General features: G+C 42.2%; 5 protein-coding genes across 5 annotated transcripts in view; 2 read left to right on the top strand and 3 right to left on the bottom strand.

Moving 5' to 3' along the window:
* Positions 1-24577, bottom strand: part of LOC126560898 (uncharacterized) — a 502800-nt gene that overhangs the window by 41219 nt on the left and 437004 nt on the right. The gene's annotated exons all lie outside the window — the stretch shown is intronic.
* The window catches only part of LOC126563276 (uncharacterized protein KIAA1143 homolog), a 154216-nt gene that overhangs the window by 17244 nt on the left and 112395 nt on the right, over positions 1-24577 (bottom strand). The gene's annotated exons all lie outside the window — the stretch shown is intronic.
* Positions 1-24577, top strand: part of LOC126563403 (U6 snRNA-associated Sm-like protein LSm5) — a 168539-nt gene that overhangs the window by 48069 nt on the left and 95893 nt on the right. The window lies entirely within an intron of this gene.
* LOC126561529 (uncharacterized) overlaps positions 1-24577 on the bottom strand; it is a 123792-nt gene that overhangs the window by 7970 nt on the left and 91245 nt on the right. Inside the window, exon 2 of the mRNA XM_050217735.1 lies at positions 6948-7159. Coding sequence (XP_050073692.1) covers positions 6948-7082 — 135 coding nt within the window. The 5' untranslated portion in view covers positions 7083-7159. The remainder of the gene's footprint in view (positions 1-6947; positions 7160-24577) is intronic.
* Positions 1-24577, top strand: part of LOC126562120 (sialin-like) — a 293788-nt gene that overhangs the window by 198420 nt on the left and 70791 nt on the right. The window lies entirely within an intron of this gene.

The raw sequence follows: 24577 nt of genomic DNA, 5'->3' as shown, positions 1-24577 counted from the left end.
AATTTATCTCATCTTTTTACCTGTTTCCTATTTGTCGTCAAAGTCAAATTCGTTTTTGTATCATCTTTACATTGTTTTCCAAAGTTTTGTTTTGTTATTAAAGGTTTTTTAAATTGTTTAATACATTATGGTCTGCCTTTGTATAAGGTTTATAAATGAATTACAAAAAGAAAACAAATATTTTTATTCGAGTATTAGGGCTTACCGTCGTATTGTCAGAAAAAATTGGAAGTCAATTTTTTTTCGTATTTTTTTATTAGAAAATTTTGCCTTGAAATTAGCAGTAGTTTTGATCTTATCTTGATGTCAAAGAAACTAAATTTTGTACTCTCTTACAAACTACTCTTTACAAACTCCATATATACGTTCGTTACTATCGTCGTTTCTCGTGTGAAGAGTATTAAACCGCTCCATGCCCTTCATTATAACGATAACAGACTAAGTTTGCTAAAAAGGGAAAATGACAACATATGTCCCTTTTTATCTATATAGGCAAGTGCAGACGAAATTGAAACGAGCAGCAGAAAGGATTTATTCCGCACGACGGTTTTTGGCAAATTGTCTGCGGTTCTTTTACAGCACCGGGCAGCAGTTGGAAGCGAATGTCTGCGAATGGAATTAATCATCACTCTGCTCCCTTCGTTCAGCTGACACTAACACAATCCAACGATATGGCAGAAGGGAGGATGTCCCTTTTGTTCGCTTATATTTTGAGCTGGCTGTACTAAATGGTAATGAAAACGGTACTGAAACACGTTGCTGGAAATTGTGATAGAGTTCCAGAATTCCCAGATCAGCAGTCAAAGAGCGAAACTGAGAGCAGCATGCAACCCTCTGGTTTTAATAAAGTTAATTTATAACTTGTAGCAGTTGGTGTTGCATGAGCAGAAGGGCCGAATGTCGTTCGTTAATTGAACCAGTTAAAGAATCACACTAAAACAGGTATGAATGAATTTATCGCAATAAGGGGGTGAATTTGTTTAAACCATTCATATGACGCTGAAGTTGTTAAATTACATTAAATTAGATATTGAAGGAGCTGAATATAGTTTGCGATTATAATGGCAGTACAAGCAGCAGTGATTAACGTTACGAAAAACAAACAAGATTTTTTTGTGGAAATACAATCCCACCTGTCAACGCCAACATTAAATGTAATCAATCACATCTTGCACATGAAACTTCCCGCGCTTCCTCTTCCAACCCATCATCATCATTACCGTTATCATCGTCATCATCTATGGTGCATCAGTTTCCCCATTTCCCATTGTACTTTTCTTGCGTTCTTGTGTGTGTGTTGGTGTGTGATTTAATTTATCCCTTATTTAAAGCGAATGTACCATTTACACCCTCGGAATGGTTTCACCGCTTAAGACACGTTCCAGCGACGGGATGTTTTCGTCCCTTCGACCAAACAATTTCACCGACAAATCAGGACATTCGTTAAACGCATACACATACCATCCATCGGTACCGTGAGGGATTCGATTTTCGGGCTTTTCCTTTTCCTCATCGGTTCGGTGTGTTTATTCCCGGGAAATGCTACAAGGGAAAAACAGTCTTTGATACGTGCGTCGATAAGATTCGACAGGGAATGACCATCTGCAGTTAGAAAAAGCCGTAAAGAAAACGACATTGAAGCAAATCTTGCCCTTTTGCAGCAGAAGCTACACAAGCTGGGGTGGAAGGATGAAAATCGGATTATGGTAAAGAAAGCAGCAATGAACAGCAGAATTTCCACAGATGAAGCTTCGGTTCTTGGCGCTCCTTGTGGATGTCTGTTACAAACGGCTGTCGAATTTCCCGCAAACTCCTTGCACGTGTGTGTATGTGTCTCAATCTACTTCAAGCGAAGTCAACGAGAATTCTATCCCGTGCGGAGGGAAGTACACTAAAAATCAATAAATTTGGCAACTCGCCATTTTCTGGCCAGAACAGTGCATCGCGCGCGTGGTTGTTTGCGAGCAAAACTGGAGTGGACTTTTCGGAGTTTTGTTGTTTTGTAGTTGGTTCAATTTCCGGTTCCGAATCGCACATGTACTATGTGAAGTATTTGTTTAATTTCCACCCGAGCGAGTTGGTGGTCTTTCAGTCAGTCCCCTATTTCTCTCCCCATTTTATCTCGCTATCCTTAGATGGAACTGTAAATGTTAAGGGTATATTTCCATTTCCCATACACGCACTAACACGACGTTGCGGTTTTGGTTTGTTTACTCTACAGGTCGTTCACAGCTGAGCCAAGCGTTTTTTTTGTTGTTGTTGACGTTCGAAGCTCAAGAAGGGAAAATAACCTAGCCAGTAACAGTTATTTATTCCAGTCATTCACTAGCCCACAGTAGACTGTGGTTCTTTACGGTTCTTCTTGAACTCAACCGAAGGGTGGAAAAGATAAACAAACGCAAAAGGTTGCAAGAATTAGCCAGCGTTTGCCTGTTTGCCGAAGCCGAACTTGTTGAGACATTTGTGCCAATAGCGCGCCCTCAGGTGATGTCATACGAAGTTTATTGGATTCAACCGTTTTTTTTTTGGGCAGGTTCGAACATGCGTGTCCCGGGGATGGATTTGTTATTGGCTTAAATGGAATTTATGCTGACGACAAATGATCGTCGTGTGTGTTTGCAGTGAGGGGGAAAAACAAACCATATATGAACATAATAATTGGTTTGTTTTGATTGAACTATAAACTTATGTTTTTATCTTCCAAAATTTACATATTTTATAATATTTTTTTTTTTTTTTTTTTAACTTATTTACCAAATAAAACGCCTCGTTTGATAAACTGGCATATTCGAACGCCATTTTGCGACAAGATAATTAAACTCGACAAGCACTTAGTGTTGCATCATTATGCAGCGATCGAAGGATCGTGTTGAGTTGCGATGAAAACTAAGCATAACCCAAAGACTTGGTCTCTAATGATAGGTAAAGTTGTGGATCATCAACCCTATCCCCCCCCCCCCCCCCCCTTCGATTCTCCTGCTTCAATCCAATGAGCGTGAAGCAAGTAATCAAATTAGTGCAAATAAAAGCAAATGGCACAAAACAGGCGAGACAGCAGCATAAAAGTGAGATCAATAATAAGGTATTATTTAGCAATCGGTTTAATTTCTACGCCCCACCGTACCAAAGGGGGAGAGAGTGAGAGTGGCAGTAGACAAAACCGTGCAAACTGGCGTCGGACATCGGATTCCAAAAATGGAAAACTTAGTCTCTTCAAGCACTGAGAAACTATCTTCCAGAGAACTATTCTAACAATTCATTTCGCATGAATGCAAGCAATGGCCGAGAATTACAGTGGTGGTCCCTTGTTTACACTGGGAAGCACGGGATTCATATCAGACACGACAGATCGGTCAGTGGAAAAGCATTACCACGCCAAACCGTGTAAAAGTACAATTTATTTCCCTGTCCGTCAATGCCAACACGGTGGAAAGTGAGATAATTTCAGGGTTGAACGAGTGTTTGAGTGTGTGTGTCCAGTGGTGAATGTGCATGTGCGAACAAATAATGACCTAAAGACCGGTTTCAGGCTTTAGATGAAGAGGTTGGGCTTTTCCTTAACGATTAATGTGTTATGTTCATCGGTAATTGTTCGTTTGCAGCTTGGGCAGTGCGGAAGCGTGCCCAGTGCCGCAAAACTTGCTCAGAAATCGGAAACCAAACCCACCGGAGATGTTTGCGGTGTTTTTTTTTTATTTTTCCCGAAGCGGAAGCTTATTTATGAGGGTTAGGTAGAAAATTTGAATTTAAAATAGATTAAAAAATAAGCTTAATAAAAGCAAAATTTAAAAATTGCACTTTTTAGCTTCCATTGGCTCTAATGATAGAAAAACAAGCACCAGAAGGTGAACGGTTTCCCGGTGTTAAAAAGGGGATACTTGAAATCGTATCAAACTACTGCAATTAGCGAAAGAAAAACATGAAACAAACACACACCATTACTAGCGTTGGTGTGAAAAGAGAAAAACACAAAACGGAAAGAGCTCCCGCAGGCGGGCCGGAATAATTGCAAACAAACCTACCCAAAAGGGGACCGATTGAAATGCATCCCGGCGCGTACTGCAATAATAGCACAGTGTGCATTAAATTGCATGTAAAAGTGTGTAAATAAAGATCAGCCAGATCGGGTATGACGTTGGAAATGGCTTTCGTTCGCTCGACCTTTCTTTGTGGGCTTCCTTTCCGGTGCGAAAGGATCGCGCGATCTGTGATTCGTTTCCGTTTCGTATCTGTCGCCAGTGCTTGGTAAACGACCCTAAAAAAAACTCTCGCCGCGCTCAACTCCGGCAGCACAAAAACAAACCTGTGTTACGAGTGATTATTGCGTGCCGATAGGGGTTTTTGTTTCGCACCCGTTGATAACAAAAGCTCCGGCCTTATCTTGATGTGCCGCAAGCACTTACTTAATGATCGGAGGTTGATGGGGAGTGAACCGAGTGGGGGAAAAAAAATGGTGGCACTCTTCTTGAACGGCTTTTGCTTAGATGCATCCGGATGTGTGTCCGGCGTGTCTCTGTGCTGAAGAACTGGATGAAAATTCGCTAGGTAAAGAAGGATGGTTGGAAAAGCGGTCCGGCGGAACCGGATTGCATAATTTATTCTGTCACTTGGTCCCTGTGAGGCGCAATGATGGTGTGGTGCGATCACTTTCCCTACGATAGATAAGAAATGTGTGCGGTAGTGTTGCAAAACTCTCGTGAGTGATTTGCATTCTTGATAAGCTTGGTTGCAAAAGTGGTAAGGTTGTTTGGCCTTCGGAAAACTTGTTTGTTTTCGCTGGTGTAATCTAGCTGGAGTGCATTTAGCGATGGAGGAGAAAGTGAGAATCGTATCGGTAAATTAGTTGGAAAGGATGAATGTGTGTGAGGTTTTAGAAATAATTAGTTGTGTTGAACGGTGGCGCACATGTGTATGTAAAATTAAGTTACATGTTTCGTTCTTCTCATTCTTCTTATTTGGAATTGCAATTTCGAGAGATCCCGACAATCCCCCCGTAGTGAGGACTGACTATTCAACTACGTGGAATCGGCAGTCTAGTAAGACATTAGATGGCCTGCGTGACCTAGGAGGTCGTTAAACCAAGAAGCAAGAGAGAAAAGAAATAAGGGGCTTAGGCATTCTATTTGATATTAATTTTATATAATTTAATTTTATACAACACCAGGACGATGTATTGAGACGTGCTAATAGGACGCTTGGATAGATTTTTAAAGAAGCGAGAGATTTTGACGATCCTATTAGTATAAAAGCTTTACATTTTGCGTTAGTAAGGTCTTCGAATATGGTTCAATTATTATGCTCACATTCAACACGAAACCGACAGCTTACGGCTTACCCGCTGTCCAGTTCATCTTGAGCGTTGTCTAGAAATGCCTCGCACTTGTCTAGTTCTACTCAGAAACCCTGTATTTATGAAGATTTTAGAAATACGCAATACCAACCCCAATAATTTATTATTTTTTGAATATTTGGTTATTTGAACCCCATTATTGAAGGGATTCATATAACCCATATTTTCAATTGCTAGGGATTTGTAAAGATTGTTTATACGATTTTGATTATAATATGAGTATAGCAGCATGCAGGGAACATCTGCGAATTATTTTATAGTATAAATAGTATTTAATATATGTTTTGTTTAAAATGACGTCTAGTTGAGCCGGTGTTTCAGAGCACTATGTATTTAATAAATATCAATCTTCGAGAGGTCTTAGTCGGACTTTGCTGGCTTCTTTGAGGTAGAGCACCAGTAGCTGGATAACTAATTAAAAAAACTGAACTTAAATCATCCAATTAATTATCAAACATTAGAATCACAGTTAGCAATATTAGAAACATTACTGATTGAAAGGTTGATCATGCACTGCGATCGGATTTCTAGATTTAAGATGATGATTTAGGCGTGTATAGTCCTTTAAGCGTGCTCAAATGGACCAGATTTTACGAGCCTTGCAAATCTTGCATAGCTAAATTAAACGAGTTTTATGGGAAACTAAGCATAAATCTCCTTACAATAAACCCACAATACTTAGTTGGATGCTACTGTAGCTTCACAAAGTTGTAGTGGCTTTCGGACTCGTTCGTTCTGGCGATGGTGGGGTCCGCCAGCCATAACATGCTGATGCTGGCAACTATATGGTGTGGTGAACACCAAGGAAAGGGATTTTCTTGGGAGCCAATTGTTAGTCTCCACGGCACGATACTCCAAAGCGGCACCAACCGCTTAGCAGACGTAGCGAGGACAACTTTAGAACCATACCTGGCAGGAACAACATCCACAACCGAGTTCACCCGGGATAAGGTGCACTTGAATTGAGGGAGAAGGAAATGTCTACCCTCCAAATAGGATATAAATGTAATGAATTGTTAAGCTAGATATAAGTTTAGATTTAAGGAATACGGCCTGGCCGACATTACGAAATTAGAAAAACACACAATATTTTCCAATTTCTATTTTGAAGTATATAAAATGTGATGTAACCCACAAAGAGAACTGTATATTAACTTCACAACATTTTACCAATTTACACTCTCGATCATAATCTTTTGAAAACTTACTTCCCGCTTTTCTAGTCGTTTTCTGTCTCTTTTTTTTTTGTAGACTTAGACTTTTTTTGTAGCCCTTTCGTTATTTGTAGATCAAACATTCTTGTAATCACAATCTTTGATCATACGGAAAAAGGCGATCGTAATAAAAAATCTCAAACAAAAATAATGATTTAACGCAAACGCGATCACTGCATTCAGCGTACCATAAATCCATTCCGAACATTCCTACGTACACTCACAAGATCCGTATCCAATCGTGGCCAATCGCACCGTATCCAATAATCACACAAATCATTTTGCCCTCTGCAAAATAAAATCTCTCTCCACATACACACAATTTTCCCCACTGTCCAACTCACCCTCCCCCTTGTTTCATTCCGCCCACGTGTGCGACTTACCTGAAAGATCGTGTAGCCGCTGTCGTACATCCAGAAGTCTTCGGGCGGATTGCCCGGTTTGGTCAGCTGTATCGCGAGACATTGTTGCAGTATCAGCCGACACTTCTTCGGCGTTCCGGGCGAGTTCGTGCTCATCCTGGAGGCGATCGGTGTCGATCGGCATATATCTGGTTGCTCCGTTGCGCCCGTTCTAAATTTGTTCCGCGTCTCGACTGGTGGAGGGTGAGGGCCTACTACGCCGTGGAAAAGAAGCTGAAGGAAGGAACTGGGTGTATCTTTACACTATCCTTCCAGCAAGAAAAACGGCAAAAAGGTTCGTCGCTTTTACTCCCTCAGGCTTCCCCACGGATTGGTGGCTGGGCTCGAGTTCCGGATGATTAATGCTTTTCCTTTTTTTTTTTTGGTTTGCTGCTATCAGCACGGCGATCCCTTGGCGGTTCGGTCGCGTTCCGCTGCTTGATAGCGTATCATTAGAGACACACCACGCAAACCTACCAGCACGAACTCCACCGGCGAGCTTGGCTAAGGAGAGGCTACGGTAAGGATCGAAGTGGTCGGGCTGGACGGTGATCGCGATCGCAGGTCGATTGGCAGCATGGGTGATCGGTTCTGAAATGGGACAGAGAGGAGCAATCAAAACGTTAAACACAAATGAATACCCTTTGCGTGTAATGGGGCTTGCGGGGATGGGATGTTTGTAGGACGGTTTCTTTGTTTGGTTGCGCACCGGTTGGCCTCATATCGCGATTGAAGATTGACCTAGATCGTCGGTGGTAGCAACGGTGCACAATAAATTGGCAGGAAATCAAATTCTTATCGTTGCAATACAGTTTCAACCACCTGTTTGACTTGATCTCGTAAGCTTAATGCGAAATCATTTTTTAACACGTAAGGATTACCTATTTTTTACAACCGATCACGCTCACGAACCACCAAAAACTGAGTGTCGTACGGTGGCAAATTTGTTGGGGAACCGCCAGAGCATATTTTTATCCACATCCTACCACCAGCGGACGCAGGTGGATAACAGTGCGAAGGCAAAAAAGACCTTCAACGACAGAAGCAAGCAAGCATCATCACCACCACCACCACTGCCAGAATCAAATTATCGATCCTTTAGCATCGTTTTCGGTGACGTAATTTGTAACGAACATTCCTTCACAATAGGCGCTGATAGACGAGCAATGATGAAAACGCGAAGCGCGAAAAAAAGAACGAAAGACTACAATGCTGCTAGCATGAAAAGCGACGAACCCGCGCACAGCAGAGGGTTGAATTTTGGGATGTCCATTTCAGGTTTTATTTGTGTGTGTGTGTGTTTTTCTCCGCTCTTTTGTATACGATCCTCAACCGAGCAAGCAACCTGTTCGAGCACTAACGTGCTCGTTCGTTTGGGTAAATATTTAATATTTGCCAAACCACCCCATTCTGCACGGCACATTCAGCAAGTCTCCCGCGGCACAGGGGTTTTACATGATGCTATCGGTACAAAATCGATCACGCTGTGTTCGTGTGGCGGAGGCTTCTTATTTCTCGAAGCTGCACGTCACCATTAAACTGGCACAGATTGTGCGAGTGATCTTAGCATCGAAAAAAAAAGGAAATCGAAAATAAACAAGAGAGTCATGAATATTAATTTTTGGCATACAAGCCACTTATTTCTGCACGGGGGCTCTCGTTCGTAGAAGCATTTCTGTTTCGCACTGCGGCTAGAGGCTCTTGGAAGCATATATTTTCCGATGATGGAATGTACATGTGTGTGAAACATGAATAACTGCGCAGATGATCAAGTGTCATGCGTCGGCTCAGTACTTTGTTGCAAATGAGCAAATCGATCGAATCGGTAAGGTGATTATTTGACGCCTGTTTACGCACAACGGCTGAGCCAGTCAACGAGTGGTGCTGTGATCAAAAATGCACCTTCATGAATGTACAAGCTAAACTGTACAAGCAAACACTGTATGTTCAGCAGAAAGCTTGTGGATGCTAGTTTTCGCACGGGCGACACAAAGTTTGTATTTACTTTTGGGCATGGCTTTTATGAAATGTACCGCCACGCAGCCACGCGATATAGAACCCGTTCGACCAGGGGAATGTTGATACGGTGAAGCTCCAAAGGCAGCAGAAGAGTATTGGCAAACAGTGGTTTCGTACTGTTTGACTAGTTCATTTGTACATGGTATCGAGGTACAACGCGTTGAAGGCCACCCGTGTTAGAGCAATGTCAATACACGCACAAGGCACGAACTTTTCGGATGACTCAGATCGGGTGACCTTTTCCGGGCCGGTGCTGAAGGATGCTTTGTTGAGGTTTGGGATAAACGTGGCCTGAGATCGGTTTGGGGAGCTTTTGTTGTTGTTGTTGTTGGATAGGTCAAACGTTGAAGCATGCATGATTGTGCGTTTTAGGTCCCAAGCATTAAAAATAAAAATATTTCTGCTAACAGAAAGAACAAGCGTGTTTGTTTGTTGAATATCCAATAAGTACTGTAATGGGGTTTACTATATCTTTTAGGGATTAATACAAGCAAAGAAGAAGCACTCAAGGGTGCCTCGAGTTTCAAGAAACACTTGTGCAATAATGCGAATTCATGCGGTGCAATCTGGGAATAAAAATGTTTCAAAGCTGACCTTCAGATGACCTCCAAAGATAGGCTGGAACTTTGCAGGCAGAGCTCAGAGGAGTGTACCTTCTTAACTCACCGCCACGAAATGCAACCTTGCTTCATCTGCGCTGAAGAGATGAGAATGGGTTTAAAAAATAACGCTATGTTAGGCAACTTCCAGTCATCATTAGTGAAATCGTGAGAGATTGGAAGGTGGCATTCTATTTATTGATCTTCTAAAAGCAAACATTCGCTTGGTACAATTGGCACTCACCGGTGCACTTGTCCGGTTTAGGCCGTGCACAGTAAATGGAACTCTGGTCGGTACAGTATCCTTGCAGAAACGTTTTTTTCCCCTGCTCCGAGACTTCACTAGGTTATGAATTAATTATGAATGTCTGTGCGCTCCACGATGGCGTCAGACGTTGAGCGTGTTGGTTTGATCACACTCTAGCCAGAAAAGGATAGTTCAGTGAACGTAATGAACGTGTTTTTCTACAAGTGCCTTGTTGCGTCGCATGTTAGATTGGCTCAGCATAACAACAGAGAGTCTCAGAGACCTGGGAAAGGACAAACTATTAGAATATATTTGGTCACCGAGGTGTGTGGCGAAGCAATTAGGTAGGGTTCCATTGGGTTGTTCGGCGAGGTGTGAAATAGTTTCGCTCTTATGTGTGGTAAAGAATGTATCACATAACCTATAAATTCTAATGTCCACAGGAACCAATTCTACGCCTCGAAGAACCGCGTCCTTCGAAGGTTTGTTTTGAAATTTAAATTAATTTCATGTACACAACCAGCACTGAGGGGCCTTCTCGCGGCCATTACACCCCGTAGCTTTCCAATGCGGAACAACGGTCTGTATCAGGTTCCCGACCCATGTGTGCTCTCCTCCAACGCGTGTGGAGGAGCTACAAATGGTTAAAGAACCATAAATGGTCTGTCCTGCCTTGTGATCGAATGTGTTCTATTGCTGAGAAAATCTGTCACCCTGGTGTGGCGTTATGGAGTTGAGTTCGGGTGCCCTGCTGGACACGATTTGTGTGTGTGACCTTGCTGACTGCACGACTTATGTATAATGCTTTGCTCGGAGGATGCTTCTCCATCGCTTTTGGAGTGGAGGTTCTCTAGCACGAAAGGGAAGTCAATCAGGTGGACAACCGACATCAGTAAGGAGGTGTCTGTGCGTGTTTGTGTGTGGTATATCGCGTAAGCCACGCGCGAAAACTGATCCCATACCGTATTGGGTATCGGTTGCTAACTTCGCTGGACAATTCCGTACTGGTCTTCAAAACGGCCTACCGGCTTGTTATGGAACTGAAGAAGTAATTGGGTGGAGGAGAGGGGACAAACGTATCTAGCAGCTAGCCACATACTTGCTCGCAAAGGAAGGCTTGGCAAGGAAGTCGAGAATTACACATCATCGTTTGCAGCATCACCAGTCGCTGATGGGCTTCAAGACATGATCACGATCAGGTTTAGGTTTAGGCCGTCGTTTTTTTTTCGCTTCACCCTCCCTCGCCCCGCAAACTGTTCACCGTGCTCGGACAAATCGGGCAAAACGGTTAGCCGTCGCTCGGTTAGCAAATAATTACGTCCGGAAGTAATCTGCTACGATCATCGCCATCTGATCAGTGCGGAGTGAGCGTATCGAGAGAGCGAAAAAAAAAATGGTAGAAGCAAACGGCAAGCGAGTTTGAGTGACGAGATCTAGTTCAAGTATCGCCTCCAACCTGAATGGATCCGATTCAAAAGGGAGTCCGTTGTGGTGTGCTTTTTTTCGTTGTTGTTTTGTAGTGTGCAGCACATTTAGGCTTCCCTTTTATAATGGATAGCTCGCCAACTAAACGATCGGTGGCCCGTAGGAACCGATTTATGTAATGATGCGGCGATTTGGGTTGCAATCGAACCGTACAGCAGCAACAGCAGCAGCTGCAGCAAGTGGCCACTTAGGATGTAAGAAAAACGGTTTGTTTTTTCTTAGAGGAAACCACGGTGCAGGGCAGGTTGTGTTGAGAGTGTTTTCTCCCCGCAGGCAGGTGGGAAAATGGTTCAATTGAGTTCATTTGATTAATGTTTTTTACTTAAAATAAATTAATTCTTGTTTGCCTCTATATGGAACATGGACATTTAATACTCGTTAGGATAAGATATTTACGTTACTACTGCTAAGGTCTAATGGGAATTAATAAACAGATGAATTCTAGAAATTTTCTAATTTTTATTTTATATATTAGCCTGACGCCTTATTGCCGTATTGTTACAAATTCTTGAATTAATGAACAGATGGTTTATCAACACAAAAAGGGTGGACTATTTACTTTGAGACATAAAGAGTATACTGGAATTTCCACAGTACAGTGTTCTCCAAACCAATCCAGCCCTGAAACAACTGGTGTTGCTGCGTTGGAGTTGGTTCGGGAGTGTTTGGGCGGTTCAGTCTCGAGAGCAGCGAAGTAGCTTTTTCGACTGCAAGACGGAGTTTGTCAATCATTTTTGGATCTGATTCTGGCCAGGTTAAATTGGAACTTTCAGTGCTAGACAGACCACTGTACGCAGGCAAATAATGGTTTGTGCTGTCAAAACAATTTTTATGCTTGTTACAGTAAAATGCCTGAAGAGATATAAAATAGCCATCAAACCACAAAAGGCCAACCCAGCTGCAATCAACTTCCATCGTTGCAATAGCAATAGAAATAGTAACAAAAATAAAACCTGAGGAATACAACACACAACAACCAATAGATCTGGAAAACATCCACAACAAAGCATGCCCAGGATGAGGAGAAGAATAAGGAGGAAATGCCATACTATTAATGTTCATTGTTTCAGTCACACATGGTGTTGACGATGCGTCAACACGCCGTCATACTTAATTATAAGTAAGGAATATACTGTAATGTAGATAATATGTATGTATAGTATACAATAGAGCAGTATATAGAGCATACAATGAAGTCTAAAAAGTTTTCTTTTATAGGCTTAACGAACTTCTAGTCTATGAAAGTCGATGAAAAGTCGGAAAATCGTTCTTTTCATTCGATAATAATTGATGAGGCTGTATGTGGACTGAATACTGTGAGCCAATAATTCATTGTAAAGTTAGTTTTTTTCTTTAGAATTTTTATTACAGCAGTAAAGCTTTAAAAATAATTAGAGTGCTATTTGCAGCATGATGCGACGTGGTAACGAGTGGAAAAATTGTTATTATAATTTCATATTCGGAAGTTTTTCTTCAATTAAAAATACATAAGTTAGTTCTCACTACGGGTGGAAGGTCTGGATGGGATTTGAACCCCCGATCCTGCAGTTTGAAAACCAGCGCCGACGTCGCCTACACCACACAACCGCCCCTGAATAGATATTATATTTCATAAATATTATGATAAATTTGACCATAAACAGTCGCAGCTGGTATGGGGAGTACCAATATGTCAAATAAAAATAAATTTCCTTCAATCATATCTTAAGACGCAGGAGTACTTATGGGATGACTGACGGTGCGCCAATCACTCCATAATATGATCCTTTTTGCTGTATCTTTTTAACACTTTAAAGTAGGTCAGCATGTCTTTTCATCAGCAAAATCATTATCTCACATATCGTTCACATTCAGCACTAACAATTTTCGCCTTTCGCTCTAATCAGGTGTGGAATTTGAAAAGCAAAAAAAAAGGGCTCGGAAAACACGATGCCACACAGCTCGTTTGTTTGCGCACAGCCGAGCGGCCCACTATTTTAAATTCTCCCTTTTTTGGGAAACGTTGATTGGCACTGCACGGCACGGGTTGCGTAATTTTGCGCACCATCCTGCTGCTTATTATAGGATAATGACTTTGGAGAAGTTTTTCATCCGCTTTCCCGCCGCGCCCTCTTCGTGCCCTACAGCCATCCTACATCTCATCCTCCATTATGTGCTCGCCATTCATTTCTGTTGCTTCTTGCTTCCTCCCGCGCGCCGACGGTCGATAAATACTTTCCAAATTATTAGTTTATTTCACCATTTCACACAACAACAACTTATTCGTCTCACACCTCACAAGGCGGGCTGGAAACAAAAAAGTAGCGAGCGGCGGCCAACAAGCGGAAAAACAAGCACCCCAACTAAGGGGGAAAATGAAAACACAAAACAAAACATCAACCATTTTTTTGTTGGGGGGGCTTGTCGTTGTTGTGGCGCTGCTGGTCGTAAGCGAACTGCGGTGTGAACCGTATTGGGTGACGGTGTGATTGATGGAATTGCAGTCGCGATGCATTGAGACCGGGTAACCAATTCATCACAATATTCGTGTCCCCATACCCGTTGGGGGATGATTTATGTGGAGAATAACAAAAAAAAAAAAAGCTGAGCCACTCTACTGCACATGTAACGAAAGTGAAAAGAAAATTCGTCCGAAAAACGCATTCGGCAACCGCTTTTCTTCTGCTTTCGGGATTCCGAGCCGAGCAATGAAAAACGTAATGAAAAATTAAAGATCACCCAGAGCCCGGGTCTCAGAATACGTCAGCCGGAACGATGATGACGGCGAAAAGGCGGCAAAAAAAGCTGGTGGTTGGAATTTTTCGCACAAAAATGGAATTTTGGGGATGGTGATTGTGCTTTTTTTGCATTTGTTTTTGTTATAATTTTTTTTTAGCTGAATGGAAGCTGTTGCAAAAGGCAAAAAGAAAAGAGTAAATAAAACCAGCAGCATAAGAAGGAAGAAAACTGAAAGTGACGCTTGATTTACTTTCGCTCGTTTGGCGGGTTGATTATTTGATTCGTTGATGCTTGAATCATTGTCTACGATTTTTTGGCTCACAATCTACATTAGTAGCGGTAAAACACAAAAAAAGGAAAAAAAACCTAAATAGTGTTATTATTTTAAGATCTACGGTCAACAGTTAGCCACGATGCTTTAGATAAAAGTAATGTTAAATGTGGCTTTATAATTTCTCATATTAAATCTTACGCTTCAGATTTAATTCGGGAATTTATGCTTAATAAAATCTAATGAAGCTTAAACCTATGACAGATCACCTTAATGAGCTTTTATTTCTCTCTCTCTCTCCCTCTCTCTCCCTCTCTCTAACTCTCCAATTTACACTTTTCGCATCCCTTAACATTTCGCATCCCCGCATTTCTCCGACCCGTACCGATTTGTTATCCAATTGTCCTTGTGAATTATTGAACGTATCGGATAAAATTAACACCTTTCTATGCGAACATCAAACCAAAACCTCAACCGATCGCATAACAAATGCAAAAGACAAAGACATTACCGCGCTGTGTTGTGTGGGCAAGGAATGCAATCTTCTTATTTGCTGTTTCTGCGTAACAATTTGCAGATGCGGGACGAGACAGTTTAATGCGACCAGCGAGATGGTTGAGTGTGTTTGTGGTTCGTTTTAGTTATTTCGTGCTGGTAATATGGCATCGGAAACCATTGCAATAGGTATGTTGTGCAATGGCGAATGGCGGGAAATTGTACGGTACACGGGTACATGTTTCGGGTTTCATCTACATACACACACACACACACACACACACTTTTTACCAACCAGCAGCATAAAGTTGTTCTGTCTGGAGGAACAGTTTTACAGGAGAAGCAAATCGAACTGAGCTTAATGTGGGGCAAGCTTTTGCAGAGATGGTATAAACAAATATTGATCCTCTTCAACGATGGGAAGTGGTGAAGCTTACCGGCTTTCGGTGAACAAGAGCCAATGACCAACAATGAAAGGAAGTCAAGTGCGATAAAGCTCGCGCAACAAGTGGAGTAGATCGATGTATAAATAAACGAAGAAATGCAATGTTTTTAATAGTATGCTTAGAAAATATTGGAGACTGTTAACCTATTTTGCCATAACACGTTTTTTTTATTGCTGGTGTTTGAATGATTTAGATTATTCAAATAAATGGTAATAACAGTATTGAATAAATTCTTTTTTGTGTTTCAAATTAGAGGCTTAAAAGTCGTCTAAACGAGATGCTAGACAATAAAGGTATTAATTCTGAAGTAAAAGTCGCTGAAAGATCGCTTTAACATAACATATAGGGATGTTATATATTGTGGACACGGTGATGAGACGACAAAGCCACCGGTCTTCAAGCGGCAGGATTGGGATCTAAATCCCACCCGGACCCTTTTCCCGTAGTGAGGACTGACTATCCAACTACGTGGTACCAGCAATCCATTAGATGACCGGCATGACCTAGAGAACGTCGTTAAGCAATGAAAAAGAAGACGAAGACAGGGGTGTTCAAGGAACAAAAATCAGACCATATAAAAATTTTTCAGTTCTCAATAGCAATCGAAAAATTCTTATTAAACATTTTGTTTTGACCTCTTAAATCATTTAACAATACGGCCCTTCTATCGGAATAAATGAAACTTTTTGTTTTGTTGTCAGTGTATGTAGCAATTCCACACTTAATTCTGCATGAATCCGACTCCTCTTGAAGGACATCATAGGTTCTCCATACTATAATCCGACTCAATACGTCCACGGCGTACAGAATGTTAACATATCTCTCCAAATATCAGAGCTTGGGTATACGAGGAAACTCAACCCAAAGGGAAAATGGGTTATATGACTACAATTCAGGCAGGGGAATGGGGGGGGGGGGGGGATATCTAGCGTCTGTTCTCCATGTCAGGGGTGGCTGGTTGACCTTCTGTTCTGGCATCCTACGGGACTTAATCAGATAGGATGCGTAGGCCCTCTGTCGAGACAGGTGGTTGGGGGAGAGACCTTGGAAGTCTACCCCTCGAAATAAGCTTCACAGATTTATTAAAAATATAAATTAGCGTCTACTGGAACCAAGTACAAGTAGACTGTTAAAAGGCACCGAAGTTTCCTGAATACATTTCATAATAAATGATAGGATTAACAAGCATAAGTTAGTTCATTCTACACGATCTACACGATCACGATCTAGCGTTAGAACTTAAAAACATCTTGGTTTACTATTTTTGGCCTTACGTGGGTCCATAAACTGCCAGAACTTTGTTAGACTTCCGTTTCGACAGCTGATTTGAATCATATTTAAGAATTGGCTGAACACTTCTTCTTCATGGCTTAATGACATTCTAAGGCCACGCCGGCAATCGAAATGGCTCAATAGAGTTGCCGTTACCAAGTAGTTGGATAGTCAGTCCTCACTGCGGGGGGACGATCCGGATTGAACCCCTGTCCTGCCGTTTGAAGACCGGCGCCGATGTCGCATACACCACCGAACCGCTGAACACTGTTTCTTCTGTTTTGTTAGATAAAAAGCAGTTTACAGCGATAAGTGAGTGTTAAAAAATGCCTGCAGTTTTAAATCTTCCTTTAATGTATGTCTTTTTCCTGCTAGTGAACGAAAGATATTGGAAAAAACTAACGAACATTATACTTGCTTTAAATTCTGCAACATTTGTTAGCTATTTAAGATAATTAGTTAGCCAAAGTACCTGCCAGTGTTGTACTTCCATCTCAACAAAACAACAATAGACAGCTATTCAGCTATAACAGCGTGGAAAACTTTAAACCATTTGCTGATTTCGCTCGCCGGCACGAAACAGGATGTCACAACGCAAACATACACACGGGTTCCGCACAGAGGCGTACCGTTTGGCAGTTCCGCGCGAGACACACTCAACGCCACCGTAATTACTGCCCTTTTTCGCTGTACGGTGGAGGCGAAATTAAACACGCCGAAGAAAAAACAACAGCTGAAGAAGTTGAGTTCGTACAAACATCGACGCTAGTTGCGGCTGTTGTGCACGGCTGCTGCTGCTGCTGCTGGAAACCGGAAGGTGTGCACCGACACCGACATACAGCACGTTTTCGTAGGTGTCGTCGTCGTCATTGGACGGCTTCGTTCTGGCGTTCTTCATGTGCGCTTGGTAGCCTGACAGAGTCATAATTTACTACCGTACGAAAAGGCACGCCGTGTAGGTGCAAGGTGCACCGAAGCGACAGGCGGTCGGGTGTCTTTTTTTTTATTTTCGTGTGCAAAAGAAACCCCCAATCTGGCGATAGCACTTGGCAGTGTGCTTAAAATTAAAGGCACAAAGACCTCCAAGACCTGTGGTGAATTGTGTAGCTCTTGAAAGTCTTGCTTTTTTTTTCGTTAAAGCTTATCTTAAAAGATGCTTCAAGTGCTTTTTGGGCAGGTATAGTGGTCGGCAAGAGTCGCTGATGATTTGCAGCAGAAGTGTCAGCGTTTATTGAAGTTCGCAAACGCATGACGCATTCGGACGGGCAACGGGCAAGACACATAACAGGTTCTGTTTAATGTATTCGGCGTCCCCTTTCTGGTCAACTGCGGGCCAGTGGTTCGTTTGGTATGGTTATTTTATGGTGAAATTCTCATCTTCTGCTTTCAGAGCTGGTGCCCGTGGCCCTGTTGGGGCCTGAAGGGCATGCGCTTATGATGATACGTATGCGAGACATTGCGCCCCTTTGGAGATGGTAAGAGATTCCATTCGGACAAGCGGCAACACCCACAGATTGTGGAGTGGATGGTCCGAGACGGACAGACAAAAGACTGCGAAAGAGGGAGAGCGTCTGCGATTCCAAGGCCCAAGCTATCGATATCGCGATGCACCGAGCAAGTGAGATAGATACTTTTAATAAGGATTTTCCCCCTTTTTTCACGTACAAAATGAAGCTGAACAAATTAATCCATGCTCCAATCCGATGAACATACTTGCATGGTCCGATGTCTTGGTGTTGAAGTGGAATTTCCGGTTTGCAAATTCCCTGCACCGAAACAGATCCCTTCGTCCGTTGGGAAGCCGAAGGGTCGTTGACTCGAGGGTTGAAGACGTCATCGTCGACGAATGCGTAGGTTCTCGTTACACATCGCACAAGATCACACGGAATCCTTCAGGAGACGCACTTTCTTGCTGAAGATGGAAGATCATGATCATCACTATTTATAGAGACGTTTGGCAGCGAATGGTGTGAGGTCGATCACACGAACGGTTCAATTAGTTTCTAGGTTTGCTTGCATCACCAAACTCCACCATGAGTATAATGAAATTAGTCGAAAGGTCACTAACGTGATGCTGTGAACTAATCACGATCGTTCACAAACAGTTTGGAGAAGAAGCAAAAAAAAGAAACAGGAAGACCGCAATAAAATCAGCCGACGTGTGTTTAACGGTTGGAAAAGCTTCCGAAAAGCAATCCACACAAGTGCCGTTGGTGAGAACAATCTTTCGTCAGCTCAGCCCACATACGTTTTTCGAAAGGTGTTTTGTGCACTGGAAAACGTTTATTGGGAATCGTCGAGCCAAAGTGCAAGTGCGAAGTGAGATCATCCCAGCTCCCGAAGCCAAAGGGATGCTTTTAATGAGCGTTCACACCTTTTTTTTCCAGCCCGCCTTTCCTGACAGACACTTAATCGAGAGAATGGGAGTTGCTTTGCTTGCGTCTTGCGGTTAATTCATCGGGAACCACCCTTCGGTACGGTGATCGATTTCGATCGTACGTCTGTCACCTGAGGGCTTGGTTGCCTCACGGCGATTCTCTAATGTTTTGATTGTTTCAATGGAGGTTTAGTTTTCTTTCTCTCTTGCCAATGTGTAGTTCGTTTGATGAAGCCGCCGATTAAAGTGTTTGATTGAGTTTGATTATTATTTTTTAATTCACTACGCTAAACGTTCAACACCTTTCGGTGGGAGAGGTTTATTGGGCTGGTTGTAAAGAGTTGAAACATGTAGGGATTTTCCTTTTCAATTAAACTTTAGGTGGGAAACAAAATGCTGAGGCAATACAGTTCAATGGATGATCTTCTCAAGAGATCCTTTCGTTTGATGGTATTATATAGAAACCAGCCTTTAAATAATGGTCAAAATAGTCGGAACTGAAAGTCGAAAAGGCTTTAGAAAATAGAGTAATTGATCTTCTAAATGATACGTTTCGGCTTTTTGGCAAACAGGTTTGTCCTCTAAGGAAATTCCAGATTTGTTAGGAAGTTGTTGGAAACTGTAACAATGCGCGAATCGAACTCAAAAATTTCCTGCAATTTAAAAGCAGTAAAGTTGTACATCGTATGCTGATGCAGTTTCGATGGCTTCTTTAATAAAAAGGACATTTTCACTAGGTTAATACCACGTAAGAGGATAGTCAGTCCTAAAACTTAGAGGAAACGGATGGGATTTTAATCTCTTTCGTGTCGTGTACGCCATCGACGCTTCTTACCGGCTCAGAATTAGAAATCTTGAACATTTTAAATATTTTGGTACGATAGAACGATCTGATTTGTTATTTTGTGGATGAAATATTCGCTCTCAAGTACCGTCAATATTAACGTTCACAATTTACTAACGATTAGGTTTCGTTTTACAACCTCGTGAATGACCATAACAATGCATCAATCGTAACACCCATAAGATGTCGCAAAAAATCACTCCTCATTCATCACACCAGCAACGAGCGTATAGTACACATTGCATAGTGAACGTTGCATGCCCGATCCTTGCTAACGATATGCTAAGCTCCAAGAGCTCCAGCATCCCGCCGCAGCTTAATTGAGCCCGACATTAATTGGCCTCGCTTCATCAGCGGCTCGCAGCCGCTGAGCCAAATCAAGGCACCGAAGTTTGAATTTCACATCGCCGGGCGCGATATTGAGCAAAAGGCTACGATTCACACAGCGCCACACAACGGAAAGCGAAGGCTGGAAAGCTAATTAAATCGCCACAGAAAATCAGAATCGCCACCTCTCTCGCTCTCTCTCTCTCGATTGCTCCAGGTTCCTCTAGGGGGAAAAATCTCGCCGAATGTGGGTCACAAGGTTGCGATCGCAACGGCGGCAATGTTTCGTTTTAACCTTCCGTGCAACCTGATAACGATTGCACTTTTATTCAATTAAGCTCGTACGATCGTGTACGCAGCTGTTGGTGTTGGTGGTACATTTCATTTACTCATTATCCAATCATTTAATTATCCACCAACAAATGGAGAACGGGCCAAGGGGAGGGTGTTTATGAGTCGGAGGGGGAAAATTTCGATTTTGATAAGCTCCCCTATTGTGCTATCAGTTGAGCTTTTGTTTTTTTTTCGGGAGGGTGTCACAACTTTTGAGCTTTATGCTGTGTTTTATTAAACTCCTTTCACTAGCAAATGGCAGTCAAAAATAAGATTAGAGAGCTGATAATCATAATTTATGTAAGAATGTAAATTACCAGTTTTTTGCTGCTGAAAACATTAAGCATAAAGCGGTTACAGTGTGCAGCAGAATGGTATTTAAAGCAATTGATAAATTCAATTTCACTAATGGGTTCCCTCACAAAATCACAAAAGTCATTCACGAAGCCCTAATGCACACCCTGTATCCAGTAAGGGCAGCCTATTTAAACATTCACTTCGTACTGCGTTGTGCGCTCACAAACGGCCACACCGGCAATGGGCGTTCGAGGCGAGGATGAATGGAAATTATCGCTTTATCAAATGTTTACGATCGATTCAATCAACATTATTAGCCCGCCCCATTATCATTACGATTTGTTCGATGATTGAAGCACCTTCGCCGGTGGTCTTCGACCGTTGGTGGTGCTCCGGCGGTGGCTTTCCTCAGCGTTTTTGGTGCAACAGCATGCTGAAGGCATTATTATCACCCTTTACCGTGGGCACGAGTTGGAGCCGCCTTATCAAGCTACTTTATCACAGCGCCCGATCGTCGGATGTCCTAAGCAGGGCAGACAAAATGTCTACAATTCGATCACATTCGAACCGATCGAGTGGGTGAGACGCTCGATAGGAAGCTGTGGATCACGCGAATCACGTAAGATCGTACCTTATGTTTATAGCTTTTCTCATTTCCTCGTACTTGGAGGTGGAGGCTACAGCTTCCAAAAAAAAAAAAAAGCCTCCCATCAAACACGTTCGGAACAATGGGTGCCGAGTATTTAAAAGCACGTGGCTTCCACACGTTCGCCAGCAGAGTAAGTTAATAATTCGTTTATGGAGCTTTTTCCTCTCTCTCTCTCTCCTCCCGCATCTCTTTGCTGAGGAAGTTTACCGGCATTTTTATTGCTGCTTTATCTTCAGCAGTGCACTGTACAATTATATAATTTTGTTGATTATGAAGCAAAAGTGTTTTGGGGCAGGATAATGGTGCACGCTTGCATGTAACATACCGGGGCAGTGTGAGAGGGTTGGCTGTTTTTGTTTTTTTGCTTTCCGATTTTCACAAGAGTGGGTGGCTGGTTGGATGCTTGTTTGTTGTTGTTTTTTCCCCCTTCCTTTCCTCCGTCGGTTTGCTCCAGTTTTGTGTTGTCTGCATTGTCTTTTTTTGCCTGGTGAATCGTGGTTTAAAGAACCTTCGGTGAAATGTGAGTCGGTATCTTTAATGGCTCTACTATTCCCTTACTGCTAGCCTTGTAAAATTCCATTTTACACTCTCTTTCGTGTAGTACTTTTTTTGTTTCACTCAATTGTGTTGCAGGCATGGGAAAGCTACTCCTACTGGAAGGATTGCCGGATTACGGTGATTAATTGGATCTCGCCAAATGTCAGCCACGCTCGCAATGGCAAGAAACAACAGGCAATCGTAGGAGTCGTTTGTACGTTCGATTTAAGTTTTGCATTGTTGTGTCGAAGTTGCCCTTGCCGTTAAATTGTTGCACGGTTGTAGAGGTGGTGGTAGCAATTTATTTTGGAAAACACTTGACGGTGTTTGTGTGCTTTTGCTGCTATTAATCCGGAGCAAAATGGAAGTATTTATCATTACTTTAAAAAAAAAAAACTTCCCTAGGAAAAATTGATTGCTTTTTCTTGCCAATTTCACAATCGACTGCTAAGGAACCTCACCCACCAAATCAGGCGAAACGTTTGGGAAGAAGGTACCGACAGTGCAGATGAGCTTATAATTAGCAGCATTTAAGCTGGCAAGTTTGGCAGCTGATTAAAAAAGAATATGAAAAAATAAGCTGGTAAAAGAGAGAGAAAAAATGGGGGAAAAGGCGGAAAACTAATGAGAGGTAATTTTCCAATATCGATTCTTCTCACTTCTCCCAAAACGACCTGTTTGGCTGATTGACTCTCGTGAGGAGGATCGAATTATTTTGCAGATTGTACCTCTGAGATTGTTTTTCCTTGATTTTTGTGCGATCTTCGCAAAGCGAATTATTAAGCTTAGCGTGGTTTTTGTTTTATGTTTTTCTTTGGGAAAAGCCTTATAAATGGGAAGCAAATGGAAAGTGGTGCTAGCGGTGGGATTTGTTTTGCAGCTGAAGTCGATTGGAAAGGAAAATTATTTGAATAAGCTTGATTCGGCTTTTAAGAAGCTTATAAATTCTCTTGATAGATGAAAGCTTTCGGTTCTTGGTTCTTGGGAAATAAATCCAGACGAGAGGCTTTACTTAGACCATACGCGAACCTGAAATTCTTATTAAGTAAAACTTTCTTGAATATTTGACAGTACAATCTTTGCTGATTAAAGTTGATTAAATTTATTGTGATTTGTTCGTACAATCTGGTACAAAGGATGGTCTAGCGGAAGAGGCAACAGTGGTACCGGAAGGTTTTGATTCAATCGGTGCCACTATTCCTCCAATCCTTTCCAATCACATGTTTTATCGAAACTTAAAACGAATTAGAATCTGATTAAGGGATCTAAGGAATAGAATTTCATTACTGACTTGAACCGTCTACCCACATGTATGGAGCACTGCCCAAGAGTTTATTACACTATAACTAACACAAAGTTTTCCTTCCTAAATTGTCGATTATTTTGTGGTCGAAAAAACGATAAATCTAAACATCAAAGCCCCAAAAAAATGTGACGCATCAAGACAGTTGGAGTCCTCAAGCAAAAAGGAAGCCAAGGAGTTCCCAAACAAAAGAGTATATCAAATCAAAGGGTGCTCGTGATGTCTCTGCCTTCAATAGTGAGGATCTTTTCCACTTTCGAATGTTCGGGGCTCTCTTAATGCCCATTGCTTACTATGGGCAATGTCATGTCAAAACTGCCTCTTATAAGAGGATCCAACTCTGTCGGGGCCCTGTGAAAGCTCGAGGTCCCAAGCATCTGCTTAGTTTACTTAACCAAAATAAAGCATTCGTTGTCACGACAACCATGGCCAAAATTGCTAGCTTACTGCTATAAGGCTGCCGGAGAAGTAGTGATTCGTTTTTGCAAGCAAAGTTCGGCAAAATTTCCATCATTCAGTTATCTGTGACAGCTTTATGTTCGTTGCAATCCAAAGATAGCACAATTTTAGTTGTATTAGCCAAGTTACTCCGATCTCTCCGGGACGCTGTGACCGTTTAACACGCGTACATACTCTCACCGGAGTACAGATCCCAAAAACAAAGATTAGATAAATTTTATGCCTTGAATTATTAGCGTGTACTGGCCGTAATTTTTACGAGAATAAGATTACGCATAAAAACCCAAATAGGACATGCTTACGTAAAAGGGAGCTTTAATTTCCTGTGCTAGTAAATTAAGAAAACATTAATTTAATGCGATGAAACAAAAGCCCCACGCCACCAAAAGCAGGACTTGTTCTCCTTACCAAAGCAAGCCATTAATTTGGAAAACAACCACACATGCAGATGACATTTGGCAGATTACCAATTTGCGTATCCGTATTGGATCCGTTCTCAAAATGGGCAATCGTCTGCGTACGATCTTGGCTCGCCCAGCTTCCGGTGTTCCAAAATGCGCACACAATGAATGGCGAAATGTTGCGCGGAATGCTGCCCCACGTTGTTCACATATGTACGCGGTGAAAATGATGGATCATAAATAAAGCCACTGCTTGGCTGACGCATCGGCGTCAAGCGAAAGCTGTCCATCCAGCATTGTTACTGCCTGGAGGCAACGCCAACAACATGTCCCCCGTCAGCATGTAGGCCCGGCACACATAATTCGTTTATAATTTGTTTTGTATTCAAATTTAAACGCGACCACAATGTGGGGTGATAGGAGTGTTGCGGTGGTAGTTAATTTTTGATTTGGCAGCCCACTTCCGTCCTTTGCAGCAGTTTAACGCCACAACAGCATAACGCTGACCCGGCCCCTGGGTACACTGGTTGTCG

This window comes from Anopheles maculipalpis, chromosome 3RL (genome assembly GCF_943734695.1).
Source record: "Anopheles maculipalpis chromosome 3RL, idAnoMacuDA_375_x, whole genome shotgun sequence".
Classification (NCBI taxonomy): domain Eukaryota; kingdom Metazoa; phylum Arthropoda; class Insecta; order Diptera; family Culicidae; genus Anopheles; species Anopheles maculipalpis.
This window is presented reverse-complemented; position numbering and strand designations above follow the sequence as displayed.